We start from the raw sequence: 20,039 nt of genomic DNA on the forward strand, positions 1-20,039 counted from the left end.
TTTCATTCTGATGTTCTTTCTGAAAATATTGAAACCTGCCATTTTATCCGCTTGGCTGGACCACTTCGGGGGCCGATTTTAAGTTTGTGTTTCCACACAAACAGTCTTTTAACCTTATTTTTTTAAAAGTTTGTTTTTACAAAGCTTATATCAACTCTCTTTTTCTGTCTGCCTGGTAAAAAGTTTGAACAGGTTATTTTTCCCACACCCTTTTTCGGATCAAGTTGAAAATTTGCACAATTATTGATTGGTCAAGACAATATATAAATTAATAAAAAATTAACAAATTAGTCAATTAATTACTTATAAATAATTATTTAGTTTGATATCGAATAAGGCAAATAACTTCTGCATTATTGAGAGATATAGCATATGTGGAGTTTTCCCCCTTAGATAAGCTTTGATTTTTTTAAAAACTCTTTTTTTATAATTTGCTTATTTATTTATTTATTTATTTTACAACGCAACTGATGCTTTCAGCTACAAACTAATTTTTAAAAAAACTATACTAAAATAAAATAAAACTATCCCACATAAAGTCACTGGGCATTCATAACTGATTGTGAAGTTAGAAGTAAGCATCTAAAAAGTAGATCAAAATGCTTTATTTCAATAGGAAGCTAGCGAGATGAAAAAGACATTATTTTGTTAAAAGTTTGGTATTCTTGTTTTATTCTTTGCTTAACGTGTCCTATGTTTTTATTATGTTGCCATGGCTCTACGAACTGACACTAAATATTTACTATTTGCCCTCCTAAATAGCACAAACTATTCGTCTTAAATATGCTTGTGTTTGCGTGTGGTGGTCGTGTGTGTGTGTATGTAAGTCCTGTCTCCCACCCCCCTTCCAATCTAATCTTGTCCACCTCGTTGCATAACATTGCCATTTGTTGTTACGCTTGGTGTAAGTGTTTAGAAGAGTTACATTTCTTGTCTGACAAAAACAATTTCCACCGGATGAAGTAAACATGGTCCTTAACCTCCCTGTCCCGCCCACCTTTTTTTTTTTTTGTCTATTTGGACAGAGAAAGAATGGTTTTAAAATATAGTGTACCATAACTGATAGCTCTTTAAATTTGCACTGATAGCACTTTAGATCGGGTGTGATGATAGCACTATAGATCAGTTCAAGGGAATTTTAGATTAGGTATGATAGCACTGTAGATCAGTTTAAGAGCATTCTAGATATGCCAAGAGAGCACTTTAACTATGACTTCAGATCAGATCTGAGAGCACTTTAATTTAGGTCTATTAGCACATTAGATCATGACTTAATATTGGGTCTTTAAACCTAAAATTGAGGGAGTAACCATGTACAATACAGGATCTCTTGAAGCCCTTAGAAATATTAGGTGCATTCATTGTCTCCAGATTGAGTTATTTGGATGTTATCAACACAAAGAGAGACTTGTTATGCGACAAATAGGCGATCTCCACAGTTTGTCCCTAACACGATCTCTTGGGGTAAACCTGGATTGGAAGCGTTTAGCAATATTTTCTTAACCAGCATGAATTGTGAGATTTGTTGTGAAGAAAACAGGGCAAATGGAAAGGGGAGTAGGCCTAGACACACTAGCGGATCCAGAACTTTGGAGTGGGGGTGGCGATTTTTTTCCAAACCCTAACCCTAACGCCCAGTAAACCCTAACCCTACGCATAAACGTGCATACAGCGCGCACACACACACGCACACACACACGCACACACATATATATGTATATATATATATATATATATATATATATATATATATATATATATATATATATATATATATATATATATATATATATATGAGAATAAAAAAAGCAGCATTTCTCAACCTTCGGCGAAAAACAAAACAACTGGGGCAGCGCTATAAGGTTCTCTGGTGAAGTTCGGGGCGAAGCCCCGGCGCCATAAGCGTTTTCTTGCTTTTTTTCACTGCAGAAACGCATTCTCCTGACAAGTACAGCTCATTATTCTTCAATGGAGTTCGGGGCGAAGCCCCGACGCCAAAAGCGTTTTCTTGCATTCTTCAATGCAGAAACGCATTCTCCTAACATCTACAACTCATTACTCATAAATGGAGTTCGACGCCAAAAGCGTTTTCTTGCATTCTTCACTGCAGAAACGCATTCTCCTGACCTGAAGCTCATTATTTATACTATTAAAAAACGGCCTTTCGAATAATGTTGTATTTGAAAAATATTCTAATTTGAATTTATAGACCCATAATACATTGCAAATAAAACCGATTTGTTCCTTGAAAAGATAGGATACCCCACGTATTTAGATTTTTGCTTTGAGGATCGCCGCCGAAAAAAAACTTATTCGATAAATAGTATTCAAGAAAACTCTAGCATAAATTGTGAGTTATAGTCCCAAATTTATTTAGCTAGAAAAATATCAGATTGAGTAAAGGTTGGGAAAAGGCGACTATGAAAACGTTGAGTTTAGAACTCATTTCAATCATGACTCTTATACTGAAAAATTTCGTTTGAATTCTAACTTTTCCAATGCAAAGTCTTTCTTAAAATACTTATGATAACTTCATGTGAAATTACAAAAACTCTGTCTGGAAATGGGAATGGCGGTAGAGAAGAGAGTGAAAACGATTAATCCTCGCTCCTTTACTAATTTCTGCTAAAGATTGCATTTGGCATTAAAGAATAAGTATGGGGCGACTCGATATTAGAATTTAATTTATAGTATATATAAATTATATTAGTGACAGATTTTTTAAATTTTGTAATTTCTTAACTATAATACAAAAAGAAAAAGTATTGATTTGTCCGATGGGGGAAATGCGATTGCATGTATCGCCCCTCCCACCTTGTACAACCCTTTTTCATTTAAATTTACTAATGATACAATTTGAGATTAGAGTGTGGTACGACATATTTACAATGGGTCATATATCAATACGTAGTTTATATTATATAGATATTCAACTAATTTTATTCACAAACTATGATTCTCCACAAAAATAGGACCGCCCCCCCCCAGCACTCAGAGGGCTAGAGTGGGGAGGGCAGTACATGCAATCGCCCCCCCCCACTCACCCCACCGAATCGGCCAAAATACCAGAAAGGGAGCGACATAATATAAAATTTATATATTAATTCAACTAATTTTGTTCACAAACTATGATTTCTCAATAAAAACGGACCGCCCCCCCCCCACTCAAAGGGTTTAGGTGGGAAGGGCAGAAGAGGTATTCGTCCCTGTGACAGGTGGGGAAATGTGACGTGTGTTTGGCACGTTTAATGTCTAGGGGATGATTATTTTTGAAAGCAATCACACCCCCACTTATCAGCATATGAATCGGGAGCAGACACGCAACGAGACAAGCAATGGAAGATGGATACAAAAGTTAAAATAAAGGATATTTATTTACATAAATATACATATAATAATAAAAAAAGGGGGAGGGTTTGCATCTATCTCTAGTATATTCTATGTTTAATCATGTACATGAAAGGGAAAGTAATAATATAAAAATGTACATAGAGGGGGAAATAATAATCTCAAATAAACAACACAGGTGGATAGAGAAGGAAGGGGGGGGGGAAGTGAAATGGGCGGTGGTCAGTGACCCAGATGATTTGTTTACATATGACCGTGGGTCGAAAACAATGGAGCGCGCTTGAATGGTGTGGGCGCAACTCTCGTAAGATTGAAATGACTACAGGGGAGATAATTCAATACACAAAGTAAGGGGGGGGGTACTTCATATTTCTTCACTAGACGCAGTATCAGTGCGCTAGTAAAATTATCAAGGCGTTTAACCGAGATACAGGAAATAAAATAAGATGTACAAATATATACATGGTTGCATCAACGATCAATTGAGCAACGTAGCATTAATAGATTAATGCAGTCCATAATTAAATATATAGGACATGTTTATGTTTCCTACTTACGCCAGTGAGAAATACACAATGCACTAATTAAATATAAATGAACTAAGCAAAATACACATGATAATATCCAGTGAAATATACACAGAGTAATTAAGATGGAACTTGTGATTAAGTTCGGCTTACCACCAGGTATTCCTCTAGGAGAAAGAATAAGTGATATAGTCCAGACTCGATAGCTCAGCTCGAATGAGAATGAAAGAGGGTGATTTGAGTTGGTTTACTATATATATATGCCTGAAAAGTGTGGGCGGACACCGGAAATGTCCTAGGCTTAGCATTTTCTTACACGTGGGTGAAGTAGACTTGAGCCGCACCTTGGAGTATCACGCGGTGTGTTGACCAGGGTAATCTCTTAGATCAAAGAGAGACGTGAGGGAAGGGGGGGGGGAGGATTTGCTTGCGTTCAAACCAAGGTGGTGTCAACCGCGATCGTCCTTCAGACATCCGGCGGTAAGACAAAAGAGATTGTGTGTCTACCTTTCCCCGATCAAGGGCAGATAAATGAAAGGACGCGCCTTAGCTATCTCCAATGTGGTCAACTAAGTCTAGCCTGGTAGAGATGAAAGGTGGGGCGGGTGAAGAAATTGGAGGTAGGATGGGGAAATAATTAAAATAAAATAAATAAATAATGAAAAATAATAATTAATGCTGTGATAATTTTGAGTGACTCTGACAGCGAGTTTTTGACTTGTCACAGTCCCCTCCCCCCACCAATCGGCAAACAGGGAACGACATAATATAAAGATCGGTTTAAATATCAATAACAAGTTACAAGGATATAGATATTTAATTGATTTTGTTAGCAGGCTGTGATTTCTACCAATAAATTGGACCGCCACCCCCACTCGAAAGTTAAGGGGGGGGGGCGGGATTGATGCCATCGCCCCCTCCCGACCCCACCAAATCGGCCAACATACTAGAGGGGGGGGCGAAATAATCTAAAAATAGGTTGAAATATAAATAATTAGTATATATTTTTACCATAAGTAATAAATTCGTATACAAATTGTGTGAATCCTATACTAAAGTTCGTCCGCGCGGCCGAGTGGGGGGGGGGGGGGCGATCGCCCCTACCGCCCCCCCCCCCTGGATCCGCCAGTGCCTAGACATTTCAGATGTATTCTAGACTCATGGCTATTTTTTAACAGCGCTGTTTACTGTTAGATCTCCAAACTCAAACCATTAGAATAGTGGAATAGATATGAAGGTCTAAAAACTACAAATTGAAGATGTAGACCACCAAGAAACTTTGCGGAGATCTGAATGTATTCAATGCGAAAAAAAAATTATGCCAGAAAAAAAATCCCTTAGTCATTATTATATACATATTTTAAAAAAATCTTAATAACTTGTTTATTAAAATAACACCTTATATCGACAATTGTTAAAAAGTCGAGAGTTTTACTTTCAATAGAAAAATGAAAAAAAAAATCTCAGGTAAAACAGTTTAGATTTTCTTTCTGTAGCCTAGTATTTGAACAATAAATTATTCTTTAAATAGACGTCTTTGGATTAAGATAAATTGGTTTATATGTCTAAGAAAATGAAGATAACATTGTCAAGTAATGAGAACTACTTTCGCGCTCTGATACAATGAATATGTGACAAATGTGTCCATAGGATCTAAAAATATAAGAGAACAAAACAAGAGAGACATAAAACAAGATGATATGACACCATTGGTAATATCAATAAACGTATAACCACCACAGAACCCAGTGGTGTAGCTATGGTGGGGGGATAGGTGAATTTGAAAATCCCCCTGTGCCCCCCCCCCCTTGAGGAGTCCCCCAAATGAGTGTTCGAATTTTTTTTTACATTAAATATTAAATATAACGCCATTATTTCATGTCATGATGCCGAATGTCAAAATGCAGGGGCTCCTAAAGAGATCAAGCCCCCCGAGCCACCAAATGATGGCAAATTCCTATCTACGCCACTGCCAGAACCTAAATGTAAATTAGAAAACAATCATATAACACTAAACCATAAGTTACAAATATACAAACATGACAAAATGAACTACTGAGAAATACACAATGATTATTGCATTAATTTTCCATTCAATATGCTAGAACAAATTCATACAAGTGCTCTTACTTTACTTTACTTACTTGCTATTGGAGCGTGGAACGGTTTACAGGAATCAACCAGGAAAACTAAAGACTTAGAATTAACATGCACGACATATGTTCATCTACATATGTATACGCGTAAAACTTAATTATCTACTTTAAAAAAAAAGGAATGTCTGTTATTTCTAAGTTAAGTCTCCTTTTGTAAGTGCAAGAGATGTAAAGAGGATGGAAAGAATGTCAGGGGCGGAGTTTACTTTTGGTCAGAACCTAGTAATGTAATAGATGAAGGGTTAGTGAAGAGAAATGGTCAGCGCCTCAACCAGTTGCCAAGGGAGCTGCCTGGTCGTGCGGTTTGCACACTGGACTGTTGTTCGGACTTATCGATGGTCCCGGGTTCAAACCCTGCCCGCTCCCATCCCCCGCCGTCCTGCGGGAGGTTTGGACTAGGAAGTAATTATCTTCAACTCTGAAGGAACATCCGAAATAAGTAAAACATTTTACAAAACATTTTACAATTGAAAAAGTCATTTGTTACAAAATTATTTATTAGATACTCTATTATGAGATCTGTTAGGATACAGTTCCGATAGAGTATTCTAGCTTGTAACACACTAATCAAGACCGTGTGAAGACCGTGTGAACATACACACTCAGCTTTTTGTTCACACATAGGTCTACAAGGCCCACACCCCCATCTCAAAATCGAACGCGGAATCTTAGTAAGTAAGACTGTAAAGAAAGTAGTACTTGTGAATTTAAAAATGCTTTTACGCTACTTACGCAGGAGCATATTTGTTAAACATAATTTATAAATGAATTTCTTTAATCCTTTCAATCCAACAGGCCTCTTCAGAAATACGACTTTCTACTTAGAAAAAAAAATACGATGCTTGATACACGTTTACTTAGAATTGAATTTCTAATTGAATTTCTTGATTACGACTCTTTCACTTCACCGGTTACTTGTTATAGACGACATACTTGATAGGGAGAAATGGGTGTTTCTTGTTCATGGTTATGATCTGCTAAAAAAAGAAAAAAAACTGATCCAAACTCACCTGAGATTAAGTTAATGTTAATTAGGAAGGCCAACCAGCGTAAAAATATTTTGTTCCTTAATTTAAAGATACACACACACAAACACACTCATGTACAAACCGCACCGTAGGCAAACAAAGCTTGTATAATTTGTTGAGACGATCAGAAAGATCAGTCTTCAGATTCAATATTTTGACATTGTAGTAACATGAAGTGTGAGGGGTGGGATACTCTAAATAGCTATTAGTTAGAGATGGTCATCTATGCCGCGGTAATAGCTTGCTTTTTGGTGTCTCCGATGTACAGAATAATGGAAATGGTTGATAATTTGTTTGCACCTTGTTTTTTTTAGCATTGTAGAATCAAATTTGTAAAGATTTTACGTTGGTAGCTATTTTTTTTCTTCTTTGCAAAGCTAATATCAACTCACTTTTTCTGTCTGTCTGTCTCTCTGGTAAAATGTTTGTACACGTTAATTCTCCCATGTCAAATCTCGTAACAAGTTGAGATTTTGATCAACACAAGGATAAAAAAAATGAATAAACAATTAGTTAATCAACTATTGGTAATTAATTATTTCATTTGGTATCGAACAAGGGAAAGAAATTGTACCTGATTGATGTGGTGGTATTAGTTGAATTAGTCCCCTTTATACTTTGTAGTGTAGAGAGAAATAGGTCACAGCTTTAAAGTTTTATAACTATAAAACCTTTTATTTTAATAAGCACTTTCCTGGCACAGTAGTAAGTGTGTTGGCTTGAGCCCTCAAGTTCAGGTTGTTCGACTTTTTTAATGCATTTAAAAAGCGATCACGGTAACATTCACAAAGTCTTTCTTTCTCCCTCACCACTTTCTCAACTGATCAAGACAAGTAATAGTAGCATAGCGTATTGAGAAAGCTAAAAGCATGAAATTGTACGAAACAAAAACAATTGGTAAAAATATTTCTAATTGCACAGATTTATCATTGTTAGTGCATATCTAATTTAATTACATGACTGATCCAAACTAATTGATACAGCTGCGCTTAATATAAGCTTTGTTTTTGTTTTAAAGTATTTTTTTATTTTATTTTTCTTGTTTTTAAATTAGTTGGCAACATTGGTGAAGTTTAATTTATCATTCTTAACATTGGTTAGTACGTTTAATTCATTGTGAAAATCCCCAAATCAATATAGTTAAACAATTGCTATTAAATTGTGACTTTTTAGGACGACATATAGGCCTATTGAGAGTAGGTCACTTAATAGTTTATAATCTATCATTGACCAGCTCATGTTAAGGTCCTTGAAATAATTTATGTAACTTCACTATATCAAGTTGTATTTTTTAAAGAGCTTTTTTTATATTTTAGTCTTTTTTCTACTTTCATTTCTGTCACTTATAGGATCATTTAAATATTTTCTTATCATTTTACTAACCCATGTTCTGGATAGCTCACACAATTACTAATTCATAACATTAGTTAACATAAGCTTTCAATAAACTAAAATTAGGCCATTTCATTATTTAATATTATCCTCGAAGATATAATTAGTATTACAGCAAATGTTATAATTTAAATTTAAGAAATTATACTTGTTAAAATATACAGAAAGCGCGGGTTTGAGTTCCTAGAGAAATGGTCACCTTATATAGAGAACTCAAAAGAAAAGCCAAGTTTACAGGTGGCTTACTTTTGACTTCTTTGGGTCAATGCTTGTGACATGAATGCATCAACATACATTCTATCACATCATCTTGTAGACAATGTGCTTGAACGTCTGAGTTCGACATTGATTCAACGTTCCGGAAATAAGGTGAGTGACTGCGCATGAATGCGTGTCTGGTCCGTCACTCGCACCATTCATCATACTGACATCAAGCTCACGAGAGTCTTACAACAGACGCGACCTGGAAACAATTTGAACCTTTGTTTCACATCGATTACTGCACGACTTCAACGTATTCGACTTCGAACGAAGACTCTTCTTCCCCGTTTCTGCTTCCAGCTCATGAACCAAATTTCAACCAATTGGAAAATAGCTGTCTCTTTCTTAGTTCTACTAAACTTTAAATAAGCTTGGACTAAACAATAAACAACTCAGATATAATGTGTTTCTAGCCCTAATTGTAAAATTGAGTAGAAGTCAAACAAGAATGTGGCAGTTCATTATAAATGAACTATCCCAGTCTATGTGAGCTATAATCTAGAACTAAACTCACATGTAACATGATAGATGAGATAGTCTGGATTATTTCTTAATATTTAGCTTCTACATATCAACGCTCCCTGGTCATGGTCACATTCTTAGATGCTTGTAATTCTTGGACTTCACTGCAGAGGAGGATCCTAGCAATAGCATTGAGATGCTACAGAAGGATCCTATGTATCATATTTAAAGACCGCATCACAAATGAAGAAAATAGAGACAGGGTTACTGGAGCGATTGGACCCCACGATGACCTGCTAAATATTGTAAAAAATGGAAACTAAATCTCTAAAGCCATATTACAAGGTCTTCGGGGCTCGCAAAGACCTTCCTTCAAGGAACAATACTAGGAAAAAGAAGAAGATGCAGACAGAGAAAACAATGGGAAGATAACATAAAAGAATGGGTGGATCTGCCATTAAAAGAGGTCTTATCCAAGGCAAAAGAGAGAGAGAGAGAGTAGTGGAGAAAGTCGGTTGACAAATCATATGTGGTGCCCCAACGGTCCAACAGACTAAGGGATATAGTTAAAGTTAAAGGTGATATCCACAATTTATAAATAGACCTCTAGATGGTTTCCTATTGACCAAGTTTCTATCAACTCCCTCCGTCTGCTGCCTGTCTGGTGCAAATGTTCTACACGATCTTTCTCTCACTTCCCGTTCTCGGATCAAGTTGAAACTTGGCACATAATTATTTATTGTTGATAACAACACGTGAATCAATTAAAAAAAACTACCAATTATTTAAATAATTAGCGGTATTTTTTTTGTATGGGAAAAGGGAAATAAATATTAAAGTATTTATATAGGGCTGTAATTGTGCAGTTCTTTCCGCTATATAAGCTTTGTTTTTTTTTAAAGTTTTTTTTTCATATTTTGCTTATTTTATATAAAGATGAAAAAAAAAAACAACTATAAGCCTACTTTTTTTCTTATTAAGTCAGTCATTTTACTTTGGTTTTGAAAATGTACTTTGTTAGTTACAAATAAATATTTTAAACGAGAAAAAAAAATAGGAATACATATTTTTATAATATGCCTACTAATATATATAAAAAAGGAAGGGGTATTCTACGTGGTGGCTAAATGGTAAAGTGCTTGGCTTCCCAACCGAGGCGTGTCATGTTTAACAATACTAAAAAATATTAAATGTGGTCCCCTAATACTACTGGCTTCTAATAGTACCTATACTGTGACAGATTCCAAAACAAATAGATCTATATTTGTATATTTTTCGAGAATGAACTAGATTTAGACTCGCGTTTGGAAACGTGGGGAAAGTATCGTGTCCATTTTTTTTTCTTAATTGCCTCCCCTCCCCCCATCCTTTTTTTTTTTTTAGAGTTGTTCAAAAACAGTTGTTTCTTTTAAATCTAAAATTAACAGTGATTGTGACGTCACGGTAACTAAGGCTTTTAATTATATCTTCCTGTAACCTTTGCGTATATAAGTTGTCTGTCCCCAGATAGGTGCACTAGACGAGCCGTAAGAGACCGGAACGAGACCGAACCTAAGGTATGTCTTTCTAACACGTAGTGCGTCTGCATTTACCAATGGCCGTTATTTGACTACAAAGCGAGACATCTATGTAGATTGAAATAATAGTATAGCGAGCATGTTTTAAATCATTCTTTATTAACATCCGATTTTGTTAAGACAAGCTACACGATTAAGTGACAATAGCAGTACGGAAGGTAGTTACTCATTTGTCTCAAGGCCATTGACTTGACAAACAAGCCTGATGGTAGACCATTAGCGTTGACAATGGGCATCTCGAGCATAAGAAATATTATTAAGAGGGCAGTCGTGTTTTCTGTGTAATTCATGAAGTGGGATCAAGGAATGTCTCTGGAGGTTTTGTTCTAAAGGTTTTTTTTATTATTAGGAATTATTCTGATATTTAGTCCATGAACACATGGATTTTTTTCTTCTGTATTCTGAGCGTCTATTTTTCAATGTAGTCAATTACCACAATACTCTTTTTCTGTATTTTAAACGTCTACATTTCAATGTAGTCAATGACCACAAAGCCTATTGTCAATTGCGGTCCAATCTGCAGGTGTAATCAATGAGGACAAAAAATATTTATTTTTTATGTCTAGATTTAAATTTAGTTAATGACCATAAGGATTTCTTTGTTGTATCTTAAATATTGTACATATTTCAATGTAGTCTACTATTGATGTTTAAAAGTTCGTCTAATTAAATGTTTTTGTGTTAAATGATTCACTTCAATTTGTCACTAAATAGCATGAGTCAATGAGTCACAGCGAGCTGTTTTCTCTCATGACTGAAATAGTTCTTAGATATTGCCATTGTATTTCAGAGATCCCACATCAAGATGAACCGTCTACTCACTATCGCACTAGCCTGCTGCATTATGTCTGCGGCTTTTGGTAAGTACGTCCTCTTCATTTTCAGACATTCACACACACACACACACAAAGAAATGACACCATTAAATCATGTCTGGGGATCACTTCACTAAGTGAGACTTCTGTTTTAGACAGCAAAATTACTTAAATACTATTCTTAGAAAGTTATTTACACTTAACAAAGTTATCAGAAAGTTGATTGCTTTATAATATTCCTTAGATATCAATAATTCCGCTTGATAACGCTTTACATTTATAGGTACTAATAGATTTTTTTCAAATACCATCTAAAAGTGGTAATTATTATGAAATAGTTTGTAAAAACTCTCTACCAAGTCTATGATATGTTAAAACACTGACAGCTGGAAACGTACTTTTCACTAAAGATACATATAGGCCTAGTTAGATATAAATTTCTCATTAAAGCTACATATGAACTCTTTATAGTTAGAAACGTAATTTTCACTAAAGATACATAGTTAGATATAAATTTCTCACTAAAGCTACATATGAACTCTCTAGTTAGATACTTACTTCTCACTAATGAATTTTTCACTAAAGTTAAATACGAATTTTCTATAGTTAAATACGAACTTCTCACTAAAGCTACAAACGTTGATTGACAAATGATCATTAGTCTAAGATACTTTACACATGAAAAGAAAAACTGTGGAACAAAGTCGCATCGAAATTCGCAGCCTAGGTCTTAAAACAATCATCTCATGAATACAGTTAATATAACGACATCTTTAGAACTAGTGTACATTATTAATGACTTTTTCTATGAAAATGGAATGAGGGGCAAGGTCTTGCAGATATTCCATATGCCAAGACAGATTCGCACAAGTGCCATTAGAGAATGGAAAGGTTTGCCTGAATCATACAGGAAAACCAATGACCTTGCAGAGTTTTAGTCTCTAATTAACATTCTCGACTAAATTGACGCATGGATATTAAGAAGGAACATCTGTAATTTGTAAGACGTTTTATTTGGATATTAAATGACTCATCTTTTGTTTAACACTATCTGACATTTTGTAAGTCCCCCATTCCCCCCTCCAACAAAGGCGTAGTTAGGATGAAGGAGGGAGGGGGAGAATCTGAAAATCTCCCCCGGGACCTAACTTGAGGGAGGCCCCTAAATGAGTGTTTTCTTTTTACATTAAATATTAAATATTACGCAAAATGCAGGGGCCTCCAAAAGGTAAAGCCCCCCGGGCCTCCACTGACCCCCCCCCCCCCCTCAAAGAATAGTTGTCGCTTTCGTTGTCTTCATCTAAAACCCCAAAATAAAATTCAAGCGCCTCAGATACAGACCACGAGATGGTCATGGAGACGAAAAGCTCAGGAGAGCTCTGAATGGAAAGATGTGCCGTTGGGATGGATGGATGTTGCCGATGGCTCGAACCCAAAACGGTCGGGTTAGAAGCGCGACCAAAGCGAGCATGCGGGGAGACTCCCCCGAATTCATTCTCTGTACCGCAGGTGTCCGCCATTAAAACGGGAACGGGTGTGGATAGTGACAGTTAATGTTGGAGATTTCTTCTACTGAATTGACGAATGCAGATACTAAAAAATTGGGCAACACTTTCCTGTTTCGATCAAGTTAGACTACAATTGAAACTGAAAACAAAATGTAAATAGTATTGGGACAAACGAAACAATTGCCCAATAAATAAATAAAGTACCAAGTAACCGAGCCTCACTCGGATGAATAATTAGTTAAGGAAGAATATATACCCGAAGTCATTTTGGGAATATTTTGTAATTTAGTATTCTAAAGAAGCGTTATTGTGGGGCATCTCTGTTACGCCGACCACCTTTCAGCTCACTAAAAAAAAAGATTGCCCCATACTGGATTGGTGCCCTGCCCAACATGACTGTCGGACTATAAGAAGTTCACACTATTTCGTAAGAATATCTCTGTTTGTAGAGCGGTCTTGCCACCGTATGTCCATAATGGTGTGCAAATAGGCGTTCAAGAAGTCTTAGCTACTTTCTATAAAGTACTCAGGTCTCAAATCCACAAAGAAGGGTTGAGAGAACCACTGCTTGGTAGACACTGATTTTTGTAGACTGGCGGAGTGATTTATTTTGCAAACGAGCAGAAAATTTGATTCTGCAGAGCTAAAAGGTGAAAAAAAAAATTATGTGTTAAAAACATATTTTATCAACACTTTCTTTCTTCTGTTCACCGGATACACCGAAAAGCTATTTATCTTTTTCTCCACCATATATATATATATATATATAATATTGTTCTACCGATGTCATAAAATGTCTAAATATTTTGAAGAAAGACATAAATGTCGTTCTATGCGTTAACATAGACTTGACTGTACCTTAGTCTACCTCGCAAACCCCCCAAAAAATGGTTGCTATTAGGTCTTCATGGTTTATACCTCCGAAGCTCTGTTATTCTTAGAGTGTCTGAAAGGTTCAACCGAACTAATACTTGATATCATCTTCGAACTAATACTTGATATCATCTTCGAACTAATACTTGATATCATCTTCTCTTTGGTCTACAACTTGACGTCAACAATTGCTCTTGCTGAAACTTTCTTACAAATATCTTTCATTATATACAAACACTTCGTTTTTAAACAAATTGTTCACATTTCTGGGGTTCACATCAGCGTCTTAATCTGTCCTACAAATCTTTTGTGAAAAAGTAAAAAAAAAAAATAATAATAAGATTTAGAAAACAAACGAAATTCGGAGGCTCCTTATATTTAAATTTAATACAGATTCGTAGCATTTAGTATACGAGGAACATTAATCAACAACTGTCGAATTTATTGATTAAATAACGTTAAAAAATGAATGACTTTTAAAGTTTGGAACAAATACATCTAATTGTTTTGATAAGGCACAAGTAGGCTTACATATGTGCTCATATCCTAAAAATGTTTTAACATTGAAATTAAAAATTGCATAATTGATTGTACATTTATATATTTCTTTGTCACTGTAGCTGTATTTCCATGTCTCTGTCTCTGTCTCTCTCTCTCTGTTTGTCTGTCTGTCTGTCTGTCTGTCTGTCTGTCTCTCTCTCTCTCCATGTCCTACAGACTGAGGGCTATAGAACACCTGAACGTTGAGCTCACGGTTGAACGTAGTCCAAAAGTTTGTCTGTAATCGTGTGAGGTGTTCATATTTTTACACGAATTCTTTCTTATCTCCCTTACCTAGAGCTAAATATAGAAAAGCTTATGTAAACATAGTACGCAACGATAACTTATGTAATATTGTGAAGGTGTAAATTTTCTAAAATATTACGCGTAGTTGACAACAACAACAAACTTGTCACACATACTATATATAGATGTGGCCCTTCAGTGTTGGTGATGAAGAGCTCTAGTGTTGATGTGACAGTCGTGACCAGGCCAGCTCAGGTAAAACAGGAAACTGTCAACTTCACGCATGACGTATCAGCCTGCATAATTGAAGCCATCTATTACTGTCTGAAAGCTAGCCCTGTCCACAGAACAAGGGATGGAGCACTTTGTCACAGCACCAGTCACGCGCTATTTCCGCATTGTAAGATGAATTACATCTTTAAAGACATTTTTGATCATTTTAGGTGAGACAGAAAGAGAGAGGAACATAGTGGGAATATACTGGACAAACTAGTCTCACAAACTGGCCACTACGTAACCATTTTGTTTGTGAGAAACATTTACTGTATCTAATTGAAACACATCGCAGTAATGTACTGTGTTGTGGTTAATTTGTAACATTTTGTTTTAACTCTACAGATGAATAAAAATTGTTTTCGATTTCCTGAAACATGGAAAGTATTTCCTACTAGATATGTAATTTTATTTGCCCTTATGCTCCTATTACATACTAATAGTTCGGTTTTGTTATTTAATATGTTATGAAAATAATAGGATACAATGGGCGTAGCCAGGATTTTTTTTCGGGGAGGGTTTTGGGGGGGGATTCCCCCCTGACCCCCCCCCCCCGCGGAAAAAAATTATATATATATATTTATATATATATATATATATGTGTGTGTGTGTGTGTGTGTACATAATTAATCTTTATTACATTCTGACCCTTTCGGAAGACGTTTATTGTTTATTGTAGACTCCCCGCAGCGCTCCCCCAGCGCGGGGCGAAGCCCCGCCGCCGAGCACTATTTCTGGTATTGAAAGCCAACAAAATGCATATTCTGAGGTATCTACAGTGCATTATCTTGCTGTTAAAAAGTTTTATTTCAAAAACCTAATGTGCTATTCTTACTGACTTAGACCCTCTCGCGCCGTTCGGCGCATTTTCCGGCAAGCTGTTTCCGCAACTCTTATTTTGCGTAATTCATTTTGTCGGAAAACATGTCCCGCAAAACCTCATGCGACGCTCTGTCACAACCTTACTAAGGATTCGACTCCCAGTTCGGCATATGATTTCTTTGCTTTAGACCCGATCTCTATGACTGACTCCTAAAATCTGTCTTAGCCATCTTTGTTGAGACACATTTAATGATTTTCAATTTCGGCAGAAGACTATTCACATTTATTAATGGGCCCAAGCCACTGGTAGAAATGTGTAACCTTTCTTGACTACGCTCTTGGAATTACATGCCTGTATTTCGCTTTAGATTTTATATCGAAAAGGAAAGTTTTTTCGTCAAATCATTTGTTGAGGCGTATTAAACTAAAAAATCTCTGGTTTTTTTTTTTTTTTGTTTTGTTTTTAATTCAAAACCCCATTTAGCTACGATCATAAAATTTGGTGACTGTAGTTTGCTTTAAAATAATATTGAAGAGAGAGGTTTTCAACTCTAAACGCTCTGTAGGGGAATTTTAAACTCAAAACCATCTGGAGGGGTTTTCAACTTTAAAGAAAAAGCCATCTGGAGGAGGTGATTTAAACTCAAAACCCCTTTGGCTACTCTCATAGATTTTATAGTGTGTAATTTGCTTTTTTTATATTGAAGAGGTACTTTTTAACTTCAAACCACAACTGGAAAAGGGGGGGGGGGTTAAAATTAAAACCCCTTTGGCTACGCTCATAGAATTTTGAGTGTGTAATTGGCTTTTTTATATTGAAGATGGGGTTTATCATAAATTTTGGATGGGGTTTTAAAATCAAAATCTTCCTCAACTTTGCTGTTGGAATTTGGGGATTGTTTTTGTTTTTTTTTATAGAAGAGGGGGATTTAACTGCAAAAACCTCTGGTAGGAGGTTTAAAATTCAAAACTCCCTGTAGGGGTTTTTAAACTCAAAGCCCCCTGGTAGAGGGATTTGTATCTCAAAACCCCCTGATAGGGGTTTTTAAAATCTCAAAACCCCCTGGTAGGGGGATTTAAACTCAAAACTGCCTGGCTGTGCTGTGGTAAGTGATGATTTAGTATTAAAATCTCACTTAAAATAAACAAAATGAAAGCAAAAATCAGTAATTTATTCCGTCCCCCCCCCCCGCGGGGGGGGGGACAATTCATTTCGGGGGGGGGGGGGGTTTGAACCCCAAGAACCCCCTCCTGGCTACGCCCATGGTCCGATACATTCAAAATTTTATTCAAAACTAAAGTTATGAATATATATACACACACACACACACACACACACTCACACAAACAAACAAGCACGTCGTTTTTTTTTAATTGAGTTGAATTAATATGTCTCTATGCCAGTCTATATGTATGTTTCTAGTTCTATCTAAATGCCAGCCAATATGTCTATCTCTTGTTTTGTCTAAATGCCAGTTTATATCTCCGCCATGTCCATATATTTTCTTTTTAAGTTTTAATAATTCCTGTATTTCTTTTTTTTTTCAGCTCAAATGCCGATGGGAATGGGCCCAATGGGCGGAGGTATGGGAGGTATGGGCGCCCTCTTGCCTTTGATGATGCGAGGGGGTGGTGGTGAGGCAGGCATGATAAGCATGCTTCTGATGTCCATGTTGGGTCAAGGTGGTGCAGCTGGTGGTGCTGGCGGTGCCTCCAGCCTCATGCCACTCCTGATGATGATGCGCGGCGGTGGCACCAGCGAAATGATGCTCCCACTCATGATGATGATGAACCAGGGCGGCGGCGGCGCCAACGGGATGATGAGCAACCCCCTCATGTTGATGATGATGAGTGGAGGTGGCGACGCCATGGCCAAATTTTTACCCTTGATGATGATGCAACAGGGAGCAGGAGCCGGAGCTGGCGCTGCAGCCGGAGGAGAAGCCCCAGCCGGTGGCATGGGAGGAATGGGCGCCATGGGTATGCCCCTCATGCTCAGCTCGATGGCTGCATAAGCACACGCAACTTTTAGAGTAGACTTTAAAATGTCCCGTCCTCCCCCTCCCCCACTCCCCACTTCATCTCCCTTCTCAATGAAAGAGCCATTCCCACACAGCAAGGTTGCTCATCTAGATGTCAAGAACAAACCATCGTAAGATCTCAGCTGCACCACCAGGCGGTCTCACGTAAGCAACTTGAGAAGTTATTTGTCTACAAATAAAAGAGACGACTCGTTCTATTCTAGAAAAAAATCTTTAAAATTAAAATCGGCATTGCATTACAACAGTTCATTTGTTTGCAACGTTTGGACCAGAAAACATAGATGTATGCTGTTTTCTTAATTTAACTATTATTGTTAGTTGTTGTTATTTTTTATTTTTTATTATTATTATTATTATTATCAATGTTATTGTTTTTATATTAATTCTAAAAAAAAATAATAAATTGTGATTAAAGAGAGATTATCGACATGATCTTATAGTTTGAATGTTTTATGTATGTGAGCTAGTCAATTTTGAATAAATAAAATTCTGGTCGTATGTTTAACAGTTGTTTTGTGCTCTGTTGCATTAAGTACGTTACACAGACAACATATATGTATATATATTTATTTATTTATTTATTGAAAGACCAACTTAGGCGCCAACTGACATAAAAGAAAGCACCTGGTTGCATGCGGCTTCAGAACGAGATATTCAGAGGTCACTTACAAAAGCCGTGAGTTACACATTTGAGAACAAACGAAAATCTGCTGCCTATGACAGACGTAGACAGCGAAAAGAAAATCTTAATCGACCACCGGGGGACAACGGTTATGCTTGCCATGATTGTGGCAAAATATGTAGGTCACAGGTGGGGCTTCGTAGCCACAGGAAATACTGCATTCCTCATTAATCTTTGGACTCGAAGACAAGCCTTATATATATATTATGATGGATAATAATAATAAGGCATGTCTTCGAATCCGAAGATTAATGAAGTGCAGTTTCAACTGCGACCTACATATTTTGCTACAACCAGCGCATATATAACCGTTGTCCGTCGGTGGTCGATTTAGGTTCTCATTTCACCGTCTACGTATGTCCTCGGCAGTGGATTTTCTTTTTGTCTTAATTGTGCTTTGTAAGATATCTCCAGCAATCTCGATAGACAAATAGATATTGTAATGTGTAGTGGTCACAGCTTGTAGTCTTTTATTACGATATGATGTTTAGTTCTAACTGTATTCAATGACATCTCAAATAACAATATAAGCGAACGCTATGGTACATTTGTAATAATACAGTGAGTCAAACTGAGTGTTACCGGCAACACGTTACAGAATCCTAGGGAGGGCAAACATCCCCCCTACCGAGTCGCCTGTGAGTTTTCAAGCTCTGGCAACAAAAATCCCGCTGACGCTGGGAGCACATAATGCGCCCTTACCGGACCTCCCCCTGGTGAAGGCTGCAAAGGCCTGAACAAACTATTATAGTACAGTGTAGGACGACCTACTACCACAGTCGGTTCATAATTCGCACTGTTCATATCAAATTTTACCAACTCATCTTCTTTTCGACAGCCCCACACCAGTTGATTTTTGTCTCGACAGCCCCAGACCAGTTGATTTTTGTCTCGACAGCCCCAGACCAGTTGATTTCCGTCACGACAGGTCTGGGGAGCCAAAAGTTCTTGATTTATACAGTGACATACAATAGCAGGGTTTCTTTACAATGCTTTTACTAAAGAGGATTTGAGCCCCTCAGGCCCTCTCTTGAATGAGGAGTTTGATGATAATAACGATGATCGTTAATAACAGTGGATGACTAAAACTAATAGTTTCAAAATGATACTCTAGAGTAGTAGGCCTACATAATAAAACGAAAATCAAAGCAAGAAAGACGTCTGCCATCCATGCTGTCTGCTTTCTCTCTACAGCTGAATCATTTAATTATAAGGCACATTATGTCACTCTTTCACCACATATGCAAATCTATAGCTCGAGTTCACCTTCTCAATAGATCTGGTACTACAGAACACTAGCGGATCCTGAACTTTTTCAGGGGGGCGATTTTTTTTTTCAAAAACCTAACCCAACTTCGACGCCAAGTGTTTTCTTGCATTTTTCGATTCGCAAACGCATTCTCGTGACGTCTGCACTCACTATCCATCTTATTAAAAGGGACAGGTTTAAATTAAGTGAAATAAAATACGTTGGGGGCTGATACTGA

The 20,039-nt window shown here is 36.8% G+C and overlaps 1 protein-coding gene across 2 annotated transcripts; it reads left to right on the forward strand.

Annotated features, from left to right (window-relative positions):
* Positions 1–10,576: 10,576 nt before the first annotated feature.
* On the forward strand, positions 10,577–18,302 carry LOC106075039 (glycine and methionine-rich protein-like). Of its 2 annotated transcripts, none has more exons than XM_013235958.2 (3): positions 10,577–10,730; positions 11,542–11,611; positions 17,377–18,302. In XM_013235958.2, the coding sequence occupies exons 2-3, from the start codon at positions 11,557–11,559 to the stop codon at positions 17,841–17,843; spliced, it is 522 nt and encodes a 173-aa protein (XP_013091412.2). In that variant the 5' UTR covers positions 10,577–10,730; positions 11,542–11,556; the 3' UTR covers positions 17,844–18,302. The 2 variants fall into 2 exon arrangements, with proteins under 2 accessions (XP_013091412.2, XP_055888068.1); XM_056032093.1 differs by lacking the exon at positions 10,577–10,730 and adding an exon at positions 10,886–10,909.
* Positions 18,303–20,039: the final 1,737 nt, after the last annotated feature.

This window comes from Biomphalaria glabrata, chromosome 1 (assembly GCF_947242115.1).
Source record: "Biomphalaria glabrata chromosome 1, xgBioGlab47.1, whole genome shotgun sequence".
NCBI classification, from domain to species: domain Eukaryota; kingdom Metazoa; phylum Mollusca; class Gastropoda; family Planorbidae; genus Biomphalaria; species Biomphalaria glabrata.